Consider the following 26,013-nt stretch of genomic DNA (forward strand, 5'->3'; position numbering starts at 1 on the left):
ATTAGAACAAACTGGAATACCCTGAAAAAGTGTGCAAGCTTTTGAATTCTACAGAATTCATTCAAAATGCTACTTTACCTTTTTAAAAAAGCTAATGAAGAATTTTGGAGAAATTGAAAGCTTAGGCACATTACTGTGGAATTCTGATTATTTCTAATAAAGATGCTATTCTAACATATATTTGAATTTTTTAAATGTAAGTCATATCGTTACCTTTGTTACGATTTTCAATAGCACCATCTTGTTTTTTACCTAAAACCAAAAATAGTTATCATTTTCAGAAATTGGTAAATACTTTGTATATTTTTTTTGTGACTGAGATATCTATTCCTATTAATTTGCTAAAATCAATTTTTTCAAAATAACTGGCAACAATCTAATAGGAATGTTTATTGGACCATATAATCATCTACAGGAATAATGAACAATTCAGTATGCATAGAAGGCAATATTAAACAAAATGTTTAATTCTTGTTAAAATAAATATAAGTTTAAACCAATGTAGTAAACCTATTAAAATATTCAGAGGCAGCATTTCTGAAGAAGTGATAAGAAAACTCAGTGGAGGGCAATTAAAGTCATTCTTAATCTTACAAGATTTCAGCTACATTGCTAAAATATATTGCTTAAACCCCAATTGCAAGGTATTGTATTCTATTCATTTTGGTTTGTAAAAAAGGAAATGCCTTATTATTCAATTGTTTAATTGTAATGCAGCAATTTCCCTGCTTCTCCACCTGATTAATCCAGTCAAGTTTAATAAAACTGTATCAGTATGCAATTTTCACTTTGTCCTTGCTTCAATTTTGTCCTTGTTCTTTTCTTGTAGTCTTCTCATAATCTCATAATGTTATCCCAAAGGGTTGTTCTATAACTTTGATCATTGTCCATTACTACTGTATAATAAATCCCTGGTATGATCACACTGACTATGAATACAACGTGCTAAAGTATGCTTCAGGATTTATTTTTTAGACTTTTTAAATAATTATTCTGTCATGTTTATCATTATCTGACATGTCTCATTGCACACATCTTACTTTAGTGTTATTGCTAAGAACACTTGAGCGAAACTTGATTCTACAGATTGACAAATTGAAAGCTGAAGCTAATTTGGAACATTAGCTTGAAATAATTCAGATACTGAAAATATTCTAATTTTGTTTTTAAATTTATTTTGAATGGCTGAAGTGTATCAGTGAATTCTAAAATTATATTACTCAAAATTTACATAAAGGATAAATGAATAAATTTATAGGATTTAAAAAGTGCCTACTTTTCTTGTCTTTTTTCTCTTTTTCCTTTTTTCCTTCTTCATCTTCCCCTCCAGCACCAAGTAAAGTAAAGATAATTCCAGTTTGTGAGTTTACCCCTACAGCAGTAACTACCATTCTTCCAGAACCTTCCATAACATGTGTACCTAGGATGAAAAAAGCTTGTGTGAATTAAGGATAAGCAATGTGAATTTTGTAGCTTTATGAAAATGTTAATGCTTATTTATTTGGTAATCTAAAGAGTTCAAGTAGCTCACATAGTTATCTTTCATTATATCTGCCAATAAATCTGTGAGGTAAGTTGGTTGAGAGAAAGTCACAGCGCAAAATTGCTAGTAAAACTTAAATCCATGATAATAATAGTTTTCCCCAAAATAAGAAATTCCCTGATAATAATAATAATTTTGATATTAATAATTTTGAGCACATGGCAATAAGGCCAAGCGCTTATTTCAGAGTTCAAAAAAATATAAGAAAAGGTCTTATTTTCAGGGAAACATGGTATAAAAGCTATGATCAACAAAAGCAGCACTAAAAATAAAAAAGATATACTTATTTTATTAAAGATGAAAACACAAAAGGGGGTCAAATGCTCTCCTGGTGCTTTGAACTATTTCTATTGTAATTTCAGCATATTAATTGATTGGTTAGACATATCTATCACATTATTTTCCTTCATGGTAAGGATGTAATACAAGTGCAGAAAAAGTGAATAATACTAAGCAAAATAAAGGCAGGAAGTAAGATAGAAGGAACTTGCATCTTATTTACATCAATACCTTTCACTACTACTAGTGAAATGATTATTGGATGTTTTAAATATAAATGTATAGGAATGGAATACAGAGAGAGATTACCATGAATTTTAATTTAAATCAATCCACTAGCCTATCATTTGTAGCGGAAAACTTTTCTTATCAGTCTTCACATATATCCTGAATCAATAAATAAAGATGTAATCTTGACTGATCTTATCTTCAATGTTTTGGATTACATTTTGAAGGTTCAGGGAAAGGAATTATGTCTCGTAGACACAAAGAGCAACTTTCTCCGAGTCCTGGCTCATTTGGAACTTATAGGAAGGAAGTTGCCCTCTGAAAAATGTTTAAATAAAGGCATCCAGGGACCCTATGACATATTTTTTATTTTATAGTGCAATTGGTACAATTCCAGTTTATAAAAGGAATTAGATATTAGAAGATATTTTAGAAATTTATGATTTATTTATATGATTTATATATAGCCCCCTATCTCACACAAGTGATTCTCGGCAGCTTACAAAATTAAAGCAAACAAACCCACCAAACCAATCCCACATCCACACTGACACCCAAATAATTCCACACACCATCAAAATAATAGAGCTCATTTACCCTCACCCCAAATACATGGGAAACAGCTAGGTGTTCAATATCTTGTAAAAGTCTAACAAATCATCCAACAAGTCATCCAAATTCCACAGGGTAGGTGTTGCCACTGGGGTCCAAGAAGATGACACTGTTTTACAGCAGGAATCCGGAACAATAGGAGTAAAACAATAGGAGAAAGACAGTCCTGGGAATAATTTGGCCCTATGCCACAGAGGGTTTTTTAGATTATAAGCAGCACCTTGAATTGCAACCAGAAGCTTATTATAACTCTGTACATCTTATAGAACAGTGGTGGTACATGAGGGCAATGAGAAATGCTAAAAACTATCAATACTGCTGCATTCTGGACCAGCTGCAGCTTTCAAAAGTTCTTCAAGGGAAGCCTCATGTACACTGTATTATAGGAATTCAAATATAAGATGATTAAGGAACAAGTTACTATGAATAAGATGAGAATCCGGGAAACCCGATTTGTATCTGATAGCTTCTTTACATGAAGAAAAACTCTTCAATGTGACATGATTTGGGAAAAATTAAATTACTGTGTGTTTATTAATGCATTAAAATAATATTTAAATCCATCAGCTAGAATGATTATGAATAGTATTAAACCTTAATGAATGAAGGAATATATGTTTGCCTATAACATTATATTATATATATATTATATTTATTATATTATATTTTGTTACAATCATGCTATGCTATGCTATGTTGAAATTTCTTAAGGATAAGCTTTATCTTCTATTTATAAAGTTTAGAATTAGAACTATGTTTCTTTTTTAGGCAATTACATTAAATTTTGAGAATTAAAGTAGCTTAACAGAAACTATTATTTATTTATTCAGATGGAATTTTCTTATTTCTGATAAACTTCCAATCTCTTTACTTCAATTTGTAAATACTCTAAAGAAACACGTTAAATCATTGGGTTACTTGAAATAAGTCTAATATATTACAGATATTAATGGCTATTTGTGAATTATTGGTATCTGCCTATTCTCCAAAGTAATATCTTAAAACATGTAGCCCTTGACTTATGCCCACAATTGGGATTGGAACTTCCACTGCTAAACAATGCAGTCCTTAAGTGAGTTGTGTCTGATTTTACAACCTTTTTTACAGCAGTCATGCTTTTCCCATTGACTTTATTTATTGGAAGTCCCCTAAGAAGATTTAAATAGTGATCACATGAACCCCAGAGACTGCAAAATTAATAAGTACATGCTGGTTACTGAGTGCAGGAGTTTTGATCACGTGATAATTGGGATGCTGAACAGTTGTTAAGTGTGATAACTAGTCATAGGTCACTTTTTCAGCACCATTGTAACTTAAACAAATGGTAAAGTCAAAGACTTCCCTTGAACATTTGTTAATATATTTAAATGTTGAATTACATTGAACATTCCTATGAGTCTATGGGAGAAAATAAACATGGTCAAAATGATTATTTCTACTACACTGATTTACACTTCAAGATGAATTTCTATATTAATTCCTTTAGATGTTTTATTTCAAGAGAGACATTATTCAGGATTTTTTATTAGATAGCCATATGGGTTTTTAATATTTTTTTTTAGCTTAATATAGGCTTTAAACTAAGAATGGGGTTTTATGTACCGTATTTTTTGGAGTATAAGATACACTTTTCCCCCACCCCCAAAAGTGAGTGAAAATGCCTGTGCGTCTTATACAGGGAATGTTGCTGAATCCCTGCCTGCCCTTCAGGCATTTTGGCCTCCGCACATCGTGTTTTCGGCCTCTGCGTACTCCATTTTAGACCTGTTCCAGGCTACGGGAATTGCTACAGCACATTGCTGCCAATCGCCGCCTCCACGCGTCGCATTTTCAGCCTCTGTGCATTGCGTTTTCGGCCTCTGCATGCCCCGTTTTAGACCCATTCCAGGCTGCAGGGATTGCCACAGTCCCTTGCCGCCTCCGTGTGTGGCGTTTCTGGCCTCTGCATGTTGCGTTTTCAGCCTCTGCACCTCATGTTTTCAGCCTCCGCATGCCCCGTTTTTGTCTTCTGTGCACTGCATTTTCGGCCAGTTCCAGGTGCTGAGGATTGCCGCTGCCGCTGATCCCCACCGCCTGGAACCGGCCGAAAACGCGACCATGCGGAGGCCAAAAACGGTGTGTGTAGAGGCTAAAAACATGACGTATGGAGGCCAAAAACATGACGCATGGACGTGGCGAGGGCTGTGGCAATCCCTGCAGCCTGGAACAGCTGATTGGCAGTATTCCAGGAGGCCGATCCAACCACCAATTAGCTGCTCAAACTGAATCAGGCTGCGATAAAATGCTGAAGCTGACCAGGTTGTTTGCTGTTTGCTGCAAGGACCCTAGCCAGATGAATACCGATGGAGGCTGGTAGGCAGAGGCAGTTTTTTCTTGTTTTCCTCCCTCAAACCTAATATGCATTTTATACTCCAGAGTGTTTTATAATCCAAAAAAATACAGTATGTTTAATCTCCAAGATTTTCAGTTCTACTAAGTGGTTTATATTTTCATTAGTTTTACAAATAAAATAATCCTGAGTATAAACTTCTATAGGAATAATTTATAGGGAGTGAGAATATATTTATGACAGGTCATGATTCCTACATTACGAAAAAAAATCATTCCATACATATCTTACTTGTATTGTGAAAGAAATCTAAGTATTGAATCATAATACTAAATGAAATGCAAGTCAAATTTCATATCCAATTTTTGGGACTGCACCATTCTATTGCATTTTTTGAAATATTAACTATGTATCACTCTTTACTTTGAAAATTTATTTCATTACTGAAATATTAAACAATTAAGTATTGCAGATTGGCCATAAAAATAACATACTGAGGGCCACAACATCAATAATTTGTAATAGTGTTCTATTCTAATATACCAGTATTCTAGAAATTATTTAATTTCATGGGAAAAGAAGATACTAGAATTACATATGGTTAATTAAACTAATCACATTAAAGGATGCTTGTATGTCTGAAATCCTACCTGTTGTTAGGACCTATCATTTTGGTCCTGAGGAAGTTAAAAAAGTAATACATAATATATAAGAGCACTAGTTCTTACCACCTGGGAAGACAATGTGTCATATAACCTAGTTCTAGAAGTAGGAAACTTTGTTCAGTTTCCATAATATCTCATGCTTAGATCCAGCTATCATTTGATGACTTACCTGACAGCATCATAAGATCTCGATCCAACATTTTCTTAACAAGATCAGATTCTCCAGTGAGCGAGCTTTCATCAATTTTGAGGTCATTGCCTTGTATAAGTACACCATCAGCTGGTAAAAGGTCACCTAAAAGAGAAGCCAAAACTATATTTAACAAATGAATAATAAGTTACAGCAATGACAATAAAATAAATGGGTATATTTACCATATTTTACTTGTGCAATGTCACCAACAACTATGTCAGCTACAGGTATCTGGATGACTTGGCCACCCCTGATGACAGTAAACTTCTGTTCTTGTTCAATGCGGCTTTGCAATCCCCTAAACTGCTTCTCTTTACTCCAGTCATTAAAAGCTGTCACTAATACCACACAAACGACAGACAGGAGGATTGCAGCTCCTTCAATCCATCCTGTTTCACCTTCTTCTTCTTCTTCTCCAACTGATACTGTTCCACATACTGCAGAAAGTAAATGAATAATCCAAATTTCATATTCATTTTTATACTGATCTGGTTTATTCCAATATTGCAATGATTTAATTCATACAATCATTACTTCACTATATTGAGTATGTTCTAATAACAATAACACATCTCCTTATTCAGTATTTAAATTTAACTACCTCAGTTGCTTTCATTTTACATACACTTTAGCAGGTAGTACCGGTACAAGCATATTAACCAACTATTGTATTACAGCTATTGTAAGGCTTTTTAAAATGGGCATCTGCCCTGTTTCTCCCATCATTTAAAATATATTTCTATTTCCACAGATTTTCAGAATTTCCTGAAACAATTTCAGAATTGTTTAATCTCAGTTGTTTTCTTTATTGTTGTTTTAGTTTATTTATTTATTTAAGAAAATTTATATGGCCGCTGACTCACTCTCAGTGAATTTGGGTAGCTTATGAAAATAAAAGCCCAATATACAAACAATTAAAAAAAACCCTTAATTCTTCAGTTTATTAAGTCATTAATTCTATTTTGATCTAACTTAAGTATTTTAGCTTAGATTGAGTTGTTTTACTCTATATTCCCAGAGCTAGTTACAGAGGATCACTAATATTTTTTTGAAATAAATAAGATGGTAAGGCTATTTGGAACAAGCTCTCCAAATCTTTCTTCTTGTGATGAATCTCAGAAATTATGAAAGAAGCAACTGGGATAAAATATACTGTTTTTGCACTCTGATAAGTTCTACTTCTTAAATTTTTGCTGGTGTATTTTGAGTTCTAAATACAAAGTATCATCTCACCACCCACTTTTTTCAATTTTGAAAAGTGGGCAGTGGCAGAAATGTCCTCTGTTGGTCTCTCATCAGCATGATCTAAATTATAAATTTACATAGAAAAATTATTGCAACAATTATTTACTTATTTAAGAAAATTTATATGGCCACACAACTCTCTCTCAATGACTACATTTTAGTAGCAATATAAAACTAACATGACATGGATCAACACTTTTCCCTTGGCATTAAAGCAAACTTTAAAGCTACGTATGGTACAAGCACTCATAAAAATAAATGTACAAATAAATAAAACCAATCAATTATGTTTCATAATATATTTTATTCTTCTATTTCTAATTGATGTACCTCAAATCCAGTTACTAACCATCTTCAGAAAGAAATGTTTCAAAATGTTTCAAAAGAAATGTTTTGCAATAAATAGAAGGGAAAATGAAGATATCTCCTTCAACTGTTAACAGCACTACACTTTGCTAGAGTGATGTGTCTGCTTCAAAAGGTTTTATGTGTGTATGCATATACACCTACATTGCAGAAAGCTGGGAGCAACTCCCCAAGCAATTGTGTGAGCCTTGCAAAATAATTTATAGGGAAGTACTTAATTTGTCCTCTCATAAGTTGCAGAACACCTGTTCTTAAATAGATTAAAACTCAAATAAAGAGATAATTTTAAATTGACTACTCATAGATACGCTGACTTTAATCTAATTTTGGATTAAACAATTTCTCATAAACAAACACATAGCTAGTTCTTACTCAATTTACTTACTCAAAAGATATATCCTATCCAGTTTTCAATGCTAGTAATCATTTGGCCAAGCTCTCATAAAATTAAAGGATAATAAACCCCAATTCTTTAGCTGAAAAGGCTCCATATTGGGGTACAAAACAACAAAACAAGCTTATTATCAAAGGTGAACAAGCAGTACTAAAAAGGGCATGGCAAGCATCTCCACCAAAGATGATAACCCTTTTTGGGTACCACATATAGTCCATTTCTCTTCATTACTCTCTAGAATTCTCCTGCTTCAGAAATCTGAAGAATAAGCAGGTTTTGGGTGGACAACACATTGCAATGTAAGGAGAAATCTCATTTACCATCTGATATCATCAACTAATAGAAAGGAAAACTGATTCAAAAGAGGAAACAAGTAGAGCCAGTCACACTGCCATAAAATACTACTTAAGCTATACGGTTTATGTCAATCAGGACAAACATAGATTCTAATTTAAGACCAAGGATGGGGGAAGTGGAGCTTAATCGTCTCTTGGCCTGTGACCAGACCTTGCAATTTACTGAGAAATATTAACAATGCTTCTTCCTTCTAACTTCTAAGGAATAAATACAAACAAAACAAAACAAAAAAAGAAACAATGAAAGTGAAAAGAAACAATGTCTTGTTTCCTTGCTAGTTAGCAAAATTTTACCCAATTACATATTTAATTAAATGTTAAAGGCTACCTTTGGGCTGGCAGAAAGAACTCATTATTTGTTCAGTGTGTTTTACAAACGGAATCTATTAATATTATAACATGTATGCTACCTATTAAAGCAGCCTTCCCAATCTACTTAGTTCTAGATGAGGAGTGTCAAACTCATGGCCCGCAGGCCAGATGCGTCACGTGCTGGCCACACCCACCACTGGTTTAGCAAAGGGGAAAAAAGTAGTGATTCATCATGTGACGATGTGAGTTTGACACCCCTGTTCTAGATGTTGGCTGACTTTAATCAGTACTTGCAGCCAGCAAGGTCAAGGGCTTTATTGGATAGGGATGGCAGGTGTACTCAAAGCAGAGATATTCTATACCTGTCAGCTAATTTCTAAAAGGAGCCAACTTTTTCACAGACATGCATGGTAGAATTTTGGTTTCTTACAAATAATAGCCTGAGTTAAGGAGGATGCTCATTATTGCCTAGTTCAAGTTTCCTTTACATAAACATATATTTTCCTAAATCCATTCGGGACCAAGAGTAACCAATGAGAAGGAAATGCTCCTCAAAGGTATCTTATTCAATTATACCTGAAGGTCTACAGAATGTACAAGGCTGATATATACGTAAGTCTGCCAGAAACCACTGGAAGGCAAACAATGCTTTAGAAATTAATACACTAGTTTTCTCCCTTTTTTCTTAATCATGATCCTTTTGAATAGAGACTTTTGCTCTCCCTAAAATACTGCTTAGAAAAATGTTATATTTGGTGGCCGTGCAAATAGTTTTAATATAACTTGTCAAATTTTGAATTAAGAGAAAACTGAAATTGCTTTGTAGCAGCCTTCATGGGCTATCTTTCATAAGAGCTCCTGGAAGAAGCATTTGTTCATTTTATAATTCATGATACAAAATTAATTGCCGCAGAATTGAGTGCAGTCTCTGGGGGTTATATGATCATTCAAACATCAGAATTAATATAACACTTGCATCTCATATAGATAAAAATAATTGTGAAAAGAACTATATGTAGAAGCATAGTAGGAGATTCAGATTTAAAGAAAGAATATATAAAGCTATATAACTCAATCAAAATAGGTTGATATAGTCATATACAGTTTTGTTGTCTTTTGCTGAAACTATTACTACCCTGAAAGACAGTATGATAACTGATGTAGTTCTTAAAGTAGTGATATTGTAAAACAGCATGCTGGAAGTTCAGAAATTGGGGATTAAGCTTTTTCTTTTCTACACAATTTAAGTGAAATAATGGAATATTTAAAAGGATGACTATAGCTATCATGTGATGGCAAGATTAAAAGATTTAGAAGACAGAAAATGTCTTCTGGAATGTCTTCTGGAATCATAGAAATCAGCATAATTAAGAATTCATTATCTTTATTTAAATTACTATATCAACTAAAACTCTAACTGGGCATACTGGGCAACTAACCGGTGTTCTATAGCAAGGTTTATAAATACTTTGCTTTAAACATATTTGTTGAGTAAGGTACAATAGCTTTGTTAACAAATAAGCCTTAACCCTATCAATATACTATATTTACAATGAAGCCAAGTAAATTACATGTTATGTAATGGGTAAACCATTAGGGTTGACTCTAAAGAATATCCAGGGTTCTATCTGTTCTAAATGCAATACCTGTGTTTTAGTCAGCATTGCACTGGTTTCAAATTTATTTCTCAACACAATTCAGAGTTATAGTTAACTTTTTAAAGTTTTAATGGCCTTGTTCCATTCAGACTACCTATGGAATAAACAGACAGAACATAGATCTAGATTTATCCGAGGTACAGAAATAAGATTTACCGATTACTAATTATACTGCTGAATAAAGAAAGACTGGGATAATCAAGCAGAGACTGTTACAGGGACAGCTGAAACAGTCTAATTTTAAATCTTACACAAAATTCAAATATAAAATTTGATTCCTTGATTTTAAAATTGTTTTTGTAACAAACTTTACTTGTTAAATGTCAGAGTTATTATAAAAACTGAAACATGTTCCACTAGCCTGAAATCTTCTTGATCCTATTCTGAACAAAGATTATGTATATCCCCAGCACTAAAATATTTAAAGGAGGCTTTATTCCTGGGCTACTTTAAAAGTAAGCCAACAATTACGGAATAGGTTTCCAATAAATTTCCATATTTCAGAACGTCTATGGAGATTCATCCAGGTCATGACTGTCCCAAAGATGCTTTTTAAAAGAGGCAAAGAAAGTCCAGTTGCCTCTTGAAAAAGCACCTTTGGGACAGTATTTCAGAAATCATCTCAGTGAACATGTCAAGAGAAAGAATTCTGCAGAAAAACACACTCCTGCTTTACTACCTAAAGCCTCTGACAGATTTTGAAACAATATGCAATTTTTGTCTTAGACCATTTCAGATACAGTGTGTTTCTGAACATTTTATCTGATAATTCTGACATTTTGTAGCACCATATTTAGTTATTACGATTAATAATATTACGGTAAATAAACATTTATACTATGCATTTAGAAAAATACCTGTTCTGAAATCAGAACTTGCTTTAAACCTCTTGACTGCTCCATTTAGCAGATTTCAATATAGATGAATGGCATTTTAAAAAAGAAATTCATCTAATAAAATGATAACCCAGGAATATTAATCTGCACTGGTGTTTGCTAAGTAACTGAATGTTGACCTGGATATAAGAATAAACATGGGGTATATGTTAAATGTGTCTGCTTTTGCATTTACATTGTCAGGAATGGGACTTAACAAGGAGAGAACCTTCTCCTGCCTCCACTGGGTTTCCTACTTCTTTCATTAATGCCTCTATTTAGACACTCATATTTACCTGTCCTCAGGAACAGTAAGGAATGGAGTATATGAATCCAGGCCTGCTCCTGAACTCTCTCCAGTGAAAAATACAGCATCTGAAGAGATCCTATACTTGAGGAAATTAGATTATAGTAAAGCTCAAAATGTCAGTCCAAACATAGATTAACTGAGCTCTTTTGATTGTCTACACTATGTAACCCTGGGGAAATTAAGTTGAGAACACAGAGTGAAGTTGCTCTAATTATCCTTGTTTTCTAGATTTAAAAACAGAAGAAAAAGGAAGAGTGATACAAAAGATGATATAAACCTACTGTCATTCCATCAGACATTCAAGATATGTGCAAATACGATGAATAATAAAATCTGTATCTTGCTCAAATGAAGAAATTACTAGAATTTAAGGTGAATATACTTTAACCTGTCAAGTTCTCAGTTCTAAGAATACCCCTTTTTGGATTTATAACAGAATTCTAAAACATTCATTCTGGTGTATTTCATAATAAACAAGAATTTTAAAAAACCCTATTTGATTACTTACATGCTTCGTTTCCTCCTGGAGGTTGGTAAAAAGAAAGGCCCAATGATATTATGGCTGCAATTTCTAAAATTATTAACGTAACATCCTGTAGTGCTTCCCATACTAACTGAAGAAATGTTTTTGGCTTTTTAGGAGGTATAAAATTCTTCCCAAATACAGCTGCTCTCCTCTCTATATCTGCTGGATTTCCACTTAAGCCTAAACAGTAAAAAGAGAAAATGGTTTTAGAGTAGTTTATTGTCACCTCCTAACAAAAATGAAACATTTTCATATTGGATTTATTAAAATGTTAAATATACTACAAATCTGTTATTTTGTACTTATTTATTATCATACTATTTACTTCCATGTTTTCAAGAAAAATAATCACTGTAATAATATCAGGACACTTTAAACTTGCTTTTTGGCTGCAAATCACTGAATACATGTATTGTTTTATTGATTTTAATTTTGTGTGTGTGTGGATGTGTGTGTATAGAGGGGGGGGGGAGGGAGCAGATAAAAACCAGGTATGCTTTTAAAAAATATGCTTATTTATTTTGCCAATTCAGTATATGCTAAACAACCCTCAATTTTCAAAGAAATTAATTATATCAATAGCTGGTATTAGGATTACATGAAGGGGTTGTTCTATATGATAAGATTTTTCTTGAATGCACAGTTTGAATGCAATTTGAATACAATAGTTTTGAGTTTCTTCTCATGCCAGTTTCACGTGTATCAAGCATACCTTTTTCCGTTTACACAAAAAGCAATTGGATTTGTGACTTTCCACAAGCATAAATAACAGTAGCAAATTAGATTTTTCTTATTTCCCGTTTCAAGAAAGGGAATTTCCCGCATGCTGGGAAGATTTTATTTTAGAAAATTACCAATGATTTTTGGAAATTCCATGCAACATTTTTTCAATGCTAACTGAAACTATTGTTTGTTTTTTTAAAAAGTAAAAATATATATTGTGAATGCCTGAGACAGATTTTGACCATTTCTGGGGGAAAAAAATTCAAAAGGGAAACTTCAGACTCTTCTAATATTGCGCTTCTCTGAAGCCTTTGCTCCAAAATAATTATAGCACAGAATATATGCGTGTTCTCAACACTTTGAGAACAAAAGCTGTTCTCAAAAGCTGTGCTACAAAAGCTGTGCAGACAGAAGTAGTTTGTCCACCATTTTAAGTACTAATTGTATTTGTTTATATAACTGTATGTTATAAAGCCATTTGGATATTGCAAATATCCGATAAGAAATAAAAAAAACCATATCCCAGAATTGTATTGCTGTTTTATTTTCCCTACCAGTATTAAGGAATCATTCAATTCTACCTGTATTAATATGGGGGGGGGGAAATCTCACAATTTTCCTTAACGACACTAAACACAACAGAAACAATGACAATAGAAGTGATTCTTACAACTACTGTCAAATTATAATTCTCAGTTGCATGCCCAATATTGGCTGGAAATTCTGAGCACTGTAGTCCAATCACATTTAGGCAACTCAAACCTTGAATACACAAAATTAAACCCAATTGGCATATTAGTAATACCACAAGAACAGGTCAGTTAATGACTGCCTCACTTGGAAGTCAACGTGTAAACCAGAGGTGGGTTTCAGCAGGTTTTGACCAGTTTTGGAGAACTGGTAGTGGAAATTTTGAGTAGTTCAGAGAACCGGTAGTAAAAATTCTGACTATCTATTCTCTGCCTCCCAAGTTCCAGCTAATCGGGAGGAAATGGGGATTTTACAGTATCCTTCCCCTGGATTGGGGAGGGAATGGAGATTTTACAGTATCCTTCCCCTGCCATGCCCAAGCCACACCCACCAAGCCATGCCCACCAAGCCACACCCACAGAACCAGTAGTAAAAATTTTTGAAACCCACCAGTGATGTAAACACTTGCACTCAGCTCAATAAAGTCTGTAGGAGAATCCTAATGAGCAAATTGGCCAATGGTTATTAAAAATGAAAGTGTTTCTCTTTTAAACATGTGTTGAAAGAACATTTATAGTCATTACAAATCTCAAATTATGAATGGCTCAAATATGTAGAGACCAAGTGTGTTCCTTTCTAATTAGGCAGCAAATAAATGTGAGTAGGAACCATGAGTTGTGGTCCAAAAAACGTTCACCATTGTTTGCTGGAAATTTCATATGCTTAATAAATCTTAGATCACGAGTGTCCAACCTTTTGTCTTGTGTACGCCACACTGAATGTAGAGGTATTGGTCTTGAGACACATATAAAATATGTAATATGTATATGTATGTATATATGTCTGTATATATAAATCACATCATGTTAAAAGTTTATGATCTTGTGGAGCCACTTTACTAGCTGATGACGACCACATGCAGCCCATGGCCATATGTTGGGCCCACCTGTTTTAGATAGAAGATTGTATGTTTTAGTATAACCCTTTTTTTAAAAAAAAATATACCCTGTGTGCACAATTATTAGGCAAGTTGTATTTTGGAGGATTAATTTTATTATTGAACAACTACGGTGTTCCCAGTCAACCAAAATGTTAATAAACCTCAAACCTGAATATTTAAGAAAATAAAAAATAAGATTTTGGCTTTCTTAGGAGAATATCTATGTGTGCATAATTATTGGGCAACCATTAGTGTACAGAATTATTATGCAACTAAACGGAAAATAAAAATCTGCCCATCTCTCTCGTTTATTTGCATCTTTTAAAGTGAGTATAATAAACAACTTAAAATGTACAAATGGACATGTCTGACGTTTCAACAACAAAAAAAATCAGTGACCAATATAGCCACCCTTATTTTCAGTTACAGTCATAAGCCTTCCATTCATGGAGTCTGTCAGTTTCCTGATCTGTTGATGATCAACTTTTCGTGTAGCAGCACCACAGCCTCCCAGAAACTGTTCAGAGCGGTGTGCTGTTTTTCTTCATTGTAAATCTTCCATTTAAGAAGGGCCCAGAAGTTTTTAATAGGGTTTACGTCAGGTGAGGTCATATCATTATTCTTTCATCTTTAAGGCCTTTACTGGGTACCCATGCAGTGGAGTACTTCGATGCATGTGATGGAGCATTGTCCTGTATAAAAATAACGATCTTCTTGAAAGATGTAGTCTTTTCCCTGTACTACTGTTTGAAGAAAGTGTCTTCTAAAAACCAACAGTAGGTTTGGGAGTTGATTTTTGAGTCCATCTTCAACCCAAAAAGGTCCAACTAGCTCATCTTTAATAATACTAGCCCATACCACTATCCCATCTCCACCTTGCTGGTTTCTGAGTCGAAGTGGAACACTGAACACCTTGTACTTCTGGACACTCCAGGTAGGTTGCAGTTCTGGAATATGACAACACTGGAGTATAATGGGTTCCTGGTAGCTTTATTCAAAGACCACTGAAGTAAAAACAAGGATAGAGAAAGCTTAAACAGCATTCTTCAAAATGAAAAAGGTCTTCTGCAGTCATGACATAAGCCTAAGATTGAAAATCAGGCTTGTCAGATGCTACATTTTCTCTATTCTGTCCTATGGAGTGGAGAGCTGGTCTCTGACAGAAAGCCACTTGAAGAAACTAGAACCATTTGAAGTGTGGATTTACAGGTGACTATTACATATAAGTTGGGATGACAAAATCAAAAATGAGAAGGTGATAAGCCGCCTGGAAAAGCCAACGGAAATCATCAAAACCATAAAAAAGCAAAAGTTAAAATACTTTGGACATGTATGCGACACCCATAAAAATACGACATACTTCCCTGTATGAAAGATTGAAGGCAAACAAGGTCCAGGCAGAAGAAGAACATCATGGCTTCAAAATCTAAGGGACTGATTTGGACAAAACTCAATAGCACTTTTTTGTGCGGTTGTTGATAAAAACAGGATCACCAACATGATTGTCTGATGACAGATATGGCACAAGAAGAAGGTAGCTTCATGTTTGATTCTTCTCAAATCTTTGGCAATTAATGTTTGTCTTATTTTCTCAACATTTCTTGTGACCTTGTTCACTATTTGCAACAAAACATTTTATGGTTCTGTGATCACGCCCCAATATCTTAGTAATTTCAAGAGTGCGACATCCCTCTGAAAGACTTTTTATAATTTTTGACTTTTCACAGTCAGTTAAATCTCTTTCCTGGACTATTTTGCCTGAGGAAAAGAAGCTGCCTAATAATTATGCACACCTTGACATAGGGTGTTGCTCTCCTTAGGCCACACCCTCCCTCATTACACAAATACACATCACTAAGCATTCAAGTTTATACAGCTTGGAGGTGGAAAATATGCATAAAAATGATATGGTCAAAATACTCACTTGCCTAATAATTGTGCACACAGGGTAATTGCATTCTATTTCCCCTGCTCTCCCCCCAAAAAAACAGAGAAAGATATTTAAATACATTAAATACAGTGAGTTTTGACCAGTCCTCATACCCCTGACTGTCACAGTGCTCCACAATCACATGATCATAATTTAGGTACTTGGCAACTGGCATGTATTTACAATAGCTGCAGTGTCGCAGGTTCACGTGATCACAATTTGCAACCTTCCTGGACAGCTTCGAACAAGCAAGGTTAATGGGGGAAGCTGGATTCATTTAGTGACTGTGGTGATTCACTTAATAACTATGGTGATTCAGTAAATGACTGGCAAAAATTTAGGCATGGTTGTGGTCATGTGATGACTCAACAACTGCATTGCTTAGCAATGGAATTCCCAATCCAATTGTGGTCATAATTTGAGGATTACCTATAATGAAGTTTAAGCAGCCTGTGAGTTTTTACTAAGAAGTAACCACATCAGAAAGACACATACTCTAATGGGCCCTACGTATAAAAATGCTTAGTTTTAGGAGAAAATGTTTCTGAAAAAAATGCATGAATAATTTGTGTAGAATGTTTCATTTTTTTCCTAACAGAAGTCTCTGAAAAAAGTTATACATAAAATGACAGGTTTATCTAACCTTATTTGAAAAGCTCAAGAAACTATTAAAAAATAAAAAGTAAGTTATATTTTTCGGAAAAAAAACCACATTATTGACCTGATAAATGTGTGTTTAGTATGCTGCTTCTTAAATTATTTTTTGGAAGCTTACAACACTGGGAAAGAAACCTTAAATAAAATCTTTGTTTTAATCCTAATATAGGAATGTGTTAAAAAAATTACTTTTTAAAGTTTTTTTAAGCAACTTTTTAAAAGTTAAAAGATATAAAGCACAAAAGAAAGGGAAAACACTACTACACAGTTTTAAAAATTTCAGAAAACTCTTTTAGTAATACTTTTTTTCCATTAGATTTGAATGCACACACACACATAGACAAACAAACAAACAATTCTTTCAAATGTTAGAGAGGTCGTAAAAAAGGGATCAATTTTTCATTTGTGGTGGCCATGTGATAAAGCTATATCCTTTTGGCATAAAATACTTGGGGAGATAAGTAACATCAACAAAGAATTAAATGCTTCCCAGAGCTGGGTTTACTACATTTATTTACTGGATCAAACCTCTAGCTTAAAAATAAAGAACATATTATCTATTTAATTTTAGTAGCCAAAATAATTACACAACACTGAAAAACATTAGATAACATCACGTTAGAGATGTGGATTAACAAAATCTCTTCAATTGCCACATTAGAAAAATATCATAGATCAGTGGTAGTCAACCTCCTCCCTATCACCCACTAGTGGGCGTTCCAGCTTTCATGGTGGGCGGTAGGGATTTTGTCCAATACTGACGCACTTTCTTTTTTTTTAATTTGACTTTTTTTAAAAAAAAAATCATAGCATTATTTAAAAACATTTTCATTAAGTTTTCATAAAATTCCACTTGACAATTTAAATTTCTGAAAATATACTATTTGTATTGCCTGCGCATAAGTTTAGTTTGTGTTACGTAAGTGAAACTAAATGGCACTATAGTGTGTCCATAAACAAAACAGCCTCCTCCCAGAATAGCTCGTGCATCTCCCCCCACACCACCCAGCTGTAACAGACAAGCAGAGCTCGTAGCAGGTGCCCCCCCCTCAACCCAATCCACAATGCGTGAGAGGCATGCACAGACGACAATACACAGCACATTACTGTGGAACCAATGGGCGGCTAGAAAATTTTACTACTAACAGAGATACAAAAGTGGGCGGTAGGTATAAAAAGGTTGACTATCCCTGCCATAGAGGAAGCTAAAATAAAGGAAGAACCTCAATTTAATCCAGCTGCTTGCAATTATTGCAGGTTCTAGTCCCACCAGGCCCAAGGTTGACTCAGCCTTCCATCCTTTATAAGGTAGGTAAAATGAGGACCCAGATTGTTGGGGGCAGTAAATTGACTTTGTATATAAATATACAAATAGGATGAAGACTATTGCTAACATAGTGTAAGCCGCCCTGAGTCTTCGGAGAAGGGCGGGATATAAATGCAAATAAAAAAAAAATTGGTTGATTTATGATATAGCTCAAAAGCAATAAACTATATAACATGCTCTATTTTACATATATGATAAATTTGTACTTTATATTCAACTTTTTTCTATTTTCTACATTATTTTTTTCCTTATATATGCATCTTGGATTTATGTTAAGGTAGTTACCTAATACTGTTTGTTAATTATAGTTCAATAAAAACAATGGGGGGAAAATCATCAGAATTTCCAGCATCAAATGAAATATTACACGAAAACAAGGACAACAAAGTAATGCTTTTCCCCCTCCCTTTCCATTTATTTCAAAATTGCTAACCTAAATATTTGTACTTTGTTACTGAACATTGAGTTTATTGCTAATGTCTGCTTAACATGCTTTATCTGTTGTTTTTCATGGTTTCATAATCTTATCTAGAAACTATATTCCAACTGTCTTAATTTCTCTTGCTCTGTGCCATGTATTAGGGAGCCATTCCTGCTAAAATTTAGCAATATGCCTATTATGGACATATATTGTCAACTTTGTCACTGCTGCATATTCTCCAATTTTAGTCTCCTGGTCTTGCATCACTGGCAGTTTCTCTTTCCCACTGTTACACTAAATATGTCCTGCCAGATATCAGCATGCATCTTAGTAAACTGTGGTATTTTTGACATATTTTCTGGATTTATACCTAACAGAAATATTTGCAGCTTCAATTCAATATTTATTTTGTTCAATTCTACTTTTAATTATCTTAATTTAGAACCAAATAAATCCATTTAAGATACAACAAAAACCAGGTGGCTCTTCAAGTCACAAATAAAAACATTATCAATTAACAAGGCCTTCAGTATCTACACAAGTCAGAATTCTCTTACTTAAAATTCATGTACAATCACCCTTACCTTCATTTGGAGAAGTTTTCAATCTTGTACAGATTCCATATACATCTCCATAGCATTCTTGTATTTTATGCAAAGCATCAGTAGCTCGCAGTTCCATAAGTGTACGAAGCTCTTCAAGTGTAATACCAAAATCTCCATGATTAGAATCTTTTATAGTGTATTTTACACCACCATATGCCACTGAGTTGTTGGCCATGTCTCCCATGGTGTATAGTTTTCAAAAGTAAAAAGTTTCCAACAAGAAACAATTTTGTATTTTGAGTATATCCAAAAGAAAAATAAATCCTTTGTATGTAAAAACCATCAAATACGCAGATGTAAATCAACTCGAAATAGCCATAAGACACCTTGTCCAGGAGTGTTATCTTGAGTGTGTTCCCATTGTCTGTTCCTTCATTCCACTTCTAGTGAAAGGTAACTGCTATCTGCAAATAAAAGAGAGTTCACAGCAATAAGATGCAATATTTTCAGTAAACTGTATTGTTATACTTGTGATTCACAATGCTTCTTTGCTATTATAGATGATATGCAAATAAATATGCTTGTGCTTGTCTTTCCCATATTCCTCTGTGCCTAAGTCTTTATATTTTATATAATGTTCGTAACACACTACCTTGTCTCATTTTTTTCCTCTGCCCTTTATATCAGCTATTTCTCTCCTCTATCCTTTCTCACAATGAATCAACTACATTGTGATCCTTGCCTTAATCTGTCCTTGTATCTTCCTTGACCTCTCCTTTCTTCCATCATTTGCTTCTAATACCTTCTCTACAATATTGAACCCATATTACAGTGTCCCTATACTACAGTATTTTTAAATTTACTTTAATTTATTGCTGTCTAATTGCCCTTTCATGTTTCAGTTTAAAGTTACTTTAGTGAGTTTCCATTAATACATTTATTTCCCTTAAGCCTAATTTTTGCATTTCATGAAAGGTTTGCTTTAAAAAATGACTGACCTTAAAAATTCAAAATCAGAACTAAAATCAGACTACATATGGTTCTCAAGTTACAACCATTTATTTAGTGATCATTCAAAGTCATGACAGATGCTGAAGGTACGTACAACTGTTCCCAAAGTTATACCCTTTGCACCCACCCAGTCATAGGATTGTGATCTGGGCAGTTAACAACCCATTCACACTTAGCCCTGGTTGCCAAATGCTCTGTGATCATACAATTATGATTTGCAATCTTCCCTGTGATCATGTAAGCATCATTTGCAATTTTACTTGCCAGTTTTCCCAGAAAGACAATGGGGAAGCTGACAGGGAAGATCGCAAGCACTGTAGCGTGTCCAAAGGATTCTGTCTGGTCTTCAGGGACTGGCTAAAAAAGGTGCATAGCAGAATCCAAGCAGAATTTTCAGCTCCAGAGCAAACAGGTAATGAAAATTCTCCCTGCTGAAATCCAAGCAGGACAGCAAAGGCCATGTAAAAAGTGGGAGGTGCTGCAAACAAGTATCTCTGGGGCTGAAAATTCTGCTAGGATTTCAGGGACTCTGCTTAACGACCCACAAGATTATTTAATGATCTCAACTGGGTGTGCTAGGATTGTTGGGTAAAGCTATGACATCTGGCTTACTTACAGATTCATCCAATGACTAAGATTAAGGTCCCAATTGTGGTTGTAAATTGTGAACTACAGTCTGGCCAAGAAGTATCTGATCTTACAAATAGCTTAGAAATTTTACACAAAAAGAAAACAAGAAAATCAATTCTATACACAAAAAGTAAAAAAATGAGGCTGTTCTGGAGTATATCTCCATGGTAACAACTTTACAGCAGTTGATCAATTGCTTGGTTTGAGAAATACAAAAACCCAGGAACACCTTAAGTGGGATGGAACTTTATAAGCTCTAAGATAGAAAGATATTAGAGATCACATTATTATTCTCTGTTCACAACAATGTGAAATCTCAGCAGCCAGTTCTTTAGCTGGTGTGGGCCTTCATATGGATCACATTTTTTCCCCAAGAATGTACAATGTCGTAATGTACAGAACTAAGCAATATGGCCTTTTGCAACTGACAGATGGACATTTTGTCAACTTATTATGATGATGATTTATGCCAAGCTTCCTTTCTAAATATGTTTTTGATTGACCTGTTACAGCTTTTGATGAACATAACCAATATTTATTAAAAAAAACAATTTAAGACGATCCAATAAAGTTTTAACCTATATGCAGATTTGTAAATTTATGACAAGCAATTTAAAATCAAACATAATTCTTGTTAAATATTCTTACAAATACATTTCTAATGTTAAACTTCATTATACTTGCTATCTGACACAGAGATAGAGGTAAAAATTTATTATAATTTTTTTTCAATTATACAAATGTGCAACAAAATGAAATGGAGAAGAGCTGCTCATGCTTGCGAAATTTTCCAAATGTGCAAGCATATCTGCACCTGTGAAAATTACCAGCTTACAAACCCATTTTCTAGTTAATGATTATGCTAGAAAAGAAAACATTTTTTGTGGCAGAGGGAGGGAAATTCAACAAGAGCTGCAAACTCCAAGTGGTAATTTAGATCAAGGTAACTTACATCAGGTATTTAAATAAGCCATAAGATAGCTGCATAAATTAAGTTTCCCACTGATACTTACTGCCTAAGCATGCTTCCTTATCTAATAATTAACTCGTGTTAATTTACAGCAACAGAGTTTATTTATATAACATCATTCTTAAAAACACTCAAATAGGTATAAATTCAAGTTTAGTTTGTGGTTTAATCTTTTATTTGAACCTTAAAGAACTAATCTCTTTTTTCTTCTACTTATGTTTCTAATCTATCTTGTCCTTTTAATATAAATAGCTGATAGATGGGCCCATCTCCCTCAAATTCACATGAATCACAATAATTACCCAGAAAGTGGAATAAAAGTATAAAATATGATCAGATACACAATTGTAATAATAATGCTGATATTTCTATTGCATTTCATGAAACGTTCCCTTCTTTCCCGATTTTTTTCCTTATCTTTAATTCTATTCTTAGCTAATTTTCCTATTTTTATGATGTTTTCACTTAATAATTCTTATTAAGATAATTAAGATAGTAATTATTAATAACTTATTCCTTTGCATGTTATTTATTGCGTTTCAAATAGCCTTCAGGTGATTGCTTAATTTTAGCTAAGCCATGTTATATGAATCTATTCACTCTGGTCTCTGGAAATCATAGTTTATGAATTCATACAGTGAGTGCATTCATACAGTGAGTGCATTCAGCCTCAACGTAAGTGCATACACTGGAGTTTGTCAGCAATAAGTTCAGAGTTCTCAGATCTTTACATAGTTCCTCTGAGAATCTCAAGAAGCACATTAGTTTTTCCTAAAGATGGCAGATTTATTTTTTCTATTATGACCTGTGCCTCTTGCTTCAGTCTTGCACTGTTTCCTTGATGGACAAAAAGCAGCTGAAGTTCTATTCTATTCTAAATGGCTGTGTGGATCCATTCCTAGGCAAAGGGGAGAAAGACATAGGGTCCACTTAAAAGAGAATCACACATTGATTTAAGTCCACACATAAATGTTGATTTCTTACTGACCATATTCCTCCTTTCTGGCTCCAATACTCTCATAGGGTGAACCAGGTGTTAGAGGAGGAAGACCAAAGGTTTTTGGGCATACAGTAGAGGTTGGAGGACAATAATAGAATAAGATATTATTCTTATTTAATCGTGGTGCAGTGATGAAAAATGCAGTATTGCAGGCAAAATCTGTCCACAGCCTGGAGTGGGATCCTGATGGGGCTCAAGTTTCATTTAGCCTTCTGAGGTCAATCTAATGAGGATCCAGATTATTGGGCCAATACGCAAATAATGCTGACATTGTAAACTGCCCAGAGAGTGCTATAAGGTGCTATGGGGTGGTATATAACTGTAAATGTGATTGCTGTTATAGAATAATAGCCCATGGGTCAGGAATCTAAGAAAAATGAAAGTGGGAAAATTGTTCACCCAACTTACTACAGTGTGAATTTATAAGAAATCGTGTTGATGGTTATTTAGGGATGGTTAATATAGGGATGGTTAGAGGACTAGAGGCTAAAACATATGAAGAACGGTTGCAGGAACTGGGTATGTCTAGTTTAATGAAAAGAAGGACTAGCGGAGACACGATAGCACTGTTCCAATATCTCAGGGGTTGCCACAAAGAAGAGGGAGTCAAACTATTCTCCAAAGCACCTGAGGGTAGAATAAGAAGCAATGGGTGGAAACTAATTAAGGAGAGAAGCAACTTAGAACTAAGGAGAAATTTCCTGACAGTTAGAACAATTAATCAGTGGAACAACTTGCCTGCAGAAGTTGTGAATGCTCCAACACTGGAAATTTTTAAGATGATGTTGGATAACCATTTGTCTGAAGTGGTGTAGGGTTTCTTGCCTGGGCAGGGGGTTGGACTAAAAGACCTCCAAGGTCCCTTCCAACTTTGTTGCTGTTGTTGTTGTTATTATTATTATTATTATTTGAAGACAAAGTAGCAATTCGAGACAATGCTTACTTTTCTAAAAGACATATATACTTTTCAAGAATAGATATGATTTGGACTTCAAAGAACTTTGCTACTAAAATTTCTAAAGTACAGAAATTACCAAAATTCTGTGAGTTTGGTTTATAAAAGAAAATCTAATACTTTTAGATGAAGACCAAACACAATATGGACATTTGTTAAAAGAAATTAAAATATTTTTTAAAAAATAATTTAGGCAAAAGTATTAGAATGCAAGTAAAGTTTTTACTAGATGTTCTTTTATGCAACATTAGAGTGACCTTAAAAAGAAGGGCCAATAGAAAGCACAGGCTATGGAAAGAATTTCAAAGAAGATAAGTATTTCTCAACAAATTAAGCTTTTACAAAGAAAATAATCTACAGTAACAATAAGAGAAAGAGAAATAAAAATAAATTATGTAAAACAAAAACATTCTTTTTTGCAAAATTATTTGAAAATAAAGTAGGGAAGTAGCTAGCATATAAATTATGAAAAGAATATGATAAAAATGATACTGAAGTTACAAGTGGAAAACAGTGTATTAATACACAATTTTACCATACAAAATGCATTTCAATAATATTCCAATCTGTGTAAATAAAACAACATTTATTTACACAGATTGGAATATTATTGAAATGCATTTTGCCTGTTTCTTGCTTCTGCTAAGACTGGGTCAGAACATTAGATTTTAAGAATAATAAAAATATGAAAATAGATAATACAGAAATAGATCAAACAGAATTGATGAATAAGATTGAGAAGGTAAAATATTCTGGGTATCTATGTGACAAACATGAATTGTATGTTATTTTAAAATTAAAATAGCTATGTTAAGATATGAAATAAAATTAAAAAAACTTATTAAGAAAGGAGAAACTTGCTGGGTAGAATTTATGTGATAAAAATAAATGTCTTAACTGTATTTGTTTTAGACAATACCTGTTTTGATAACGGATGTATCATTTAAACACTGGCAGAGGGATATAGTTGTCAATGGTTCTCCTATTTACAATTATTAGAAAGATTTAAAGTAGATAAAAGAATGTGCAGTTTAAAACATGCAGAAAGAGCTATTTCCATAGTTCATTTCATAGTTTAAACTTTGCTAAAGGCTGAGCTTCAACTGTATGTTTTCTGTATCTCTCTACACATCATGAATATTTAGAATGATATTTGTTTTTGCCCTGTTCATCTTTATATCTATGCTCAACAGAAATATTCCAAAATGATCCTCAGTATACATAATGCATGTTAAATGTGGTTGGCAGGCATTTGGCAAGCTAAGCAAAATTTTCAAGAACAACCTCCCCCTATGCCTGAAGAGAAAAGTTTTTGATCAGTATGTGCTACCTGCTCTAACATATTACAGTGAAACATGGACACTAACCTCACAATCGATATAAAAGCTATGAGTAGCACAAAGAGCCATGCAAAGATACGTGCTTGGCATTACAAGACAAGATAAAAAGACCCACACATGGATTAGAGAACAAATAATTGTAGTGTATGATATCATCAAGAGAGTAAAAGAATTGAAATGGAAATGGGCTGGTCACATAACAAGAAGAACTGATGGCAGGTGGACCAAGGCAGTCATAGAATGGATCCCACTTGATAAAAAGTGTCCACAAAAGAGACCAAAAACATTGATCGACGACATCAGCAAATATTGCAGCCCAATTGGGAAAAGAAAGCTCAGGACCACATTGGTTGGAAACATACAGAAGAGGCTTTCAGCCTGCAGTGGACAGACAATGGCTAAAATGATGATGACGTATAATGTATACTACATTCAGAGCAATGAACATATAAAAACATACTTTTAACAGTATCAAGAAAAAGTTATACTTTAAATAGATCAGAAAATGACATCCTGGGAAATATCAAAATTTTTAAACAGAAATTATTAATAAGAATATGTACCGTTTTCTAGTACGTATTCTTACTAAGCTTAATGCATACTAGTGCAAAGTTGCAGGTCTATTACATCTATAATTCTATAGATGTAGATGACTCTATAATGAGAGTCATCTCATTCATTTACTGAAACATGATTTCTGAACTAGTATAATACTTGAAATTATAAATGTATAGAACCAATGGTAAGTCTCTATCAAGTAAGACAGGAAAAAAACCATTAAAGAATATTAAGTCCTCAAATCTTAGGAGCCAGAAAAAATATTAGTCACATAATTAGTGACAAGATTTTGAACTTGGTCACTATATTAATGGAATAGTCCATCAGGAGTTGGGTATTTGCAAGATGCAAGCGACAGATAAATTATTTATACTGACCTAGTTAAAGATGATTGGCTAGAATGATCTTTGATCCCCTCCAAACCC

At 33.8% G+C, this 26,013-nt stretch overlaps 1 protein-coding gene across 8 annotated transcripts in view; it reads right to left on the minus strand.

Moving 5' to 3' along the window:
• Positions 1–26,013, minus strand: part of ATP2B1 (ATPase plasma membrane Ca2+ transporting 1) — a 76,174-nt gene that overhangs the window by 24,005 nt on the left and 26,156 nt on the right. For 6 of the 8 annotated variants that reach the window (XM_058190355.1, XM_058190352.1, XM_058190359.1 and 3 more), the window contains 6 exons: positions 19,164–19,588; positions 11,874–12,071; positions 6,032–6,286; positions 5,826–5,951; positions 1,277–1,420; positions 214–252 (listed from right to left, as the gene is read on the minus strand). In XM_058190355.1, coding sequence (XP_058046338.1) covers positions 214–252; positions 1,277–1,420; positions 5,826–5,951; positions 6,032–6,286; positions 11,874–12,071; positions 19,164–19,368 — 967 coding nt within the window. In that variant the 5' untranslated portion in view covers positions 19,369–19,588. Of the gene's footprint in view, positions 1–213; positions 253–1,276; positions 1,421–2,647; positions 3,149–5,825; positions 5,952–6,031; positions 6,287–11,351; positions 11,442–11,873; positions 12,072–19,163; positions 19,589–26,013 lie in introns of those variants that run through there. The other 2 variants (XM_058190356.1, XM_058190358.1) reach the window with 2 other exon arrangements.

Source organism: Ahaetulla prasina, chromosome 7, assembly GCF_028640845.1.
Source record: "Ahaetulla prasina isolate Xishuangbanna chromosome 7, ASM2864084v1, whole genome shotgun sequence".
NCBI classification, from domain to species: Eukaryota; Metazoa; Chordata; class Lepidosauria; order Squamata; family Colubridae; genus Ahaetulla; species Ahaetulla prasina.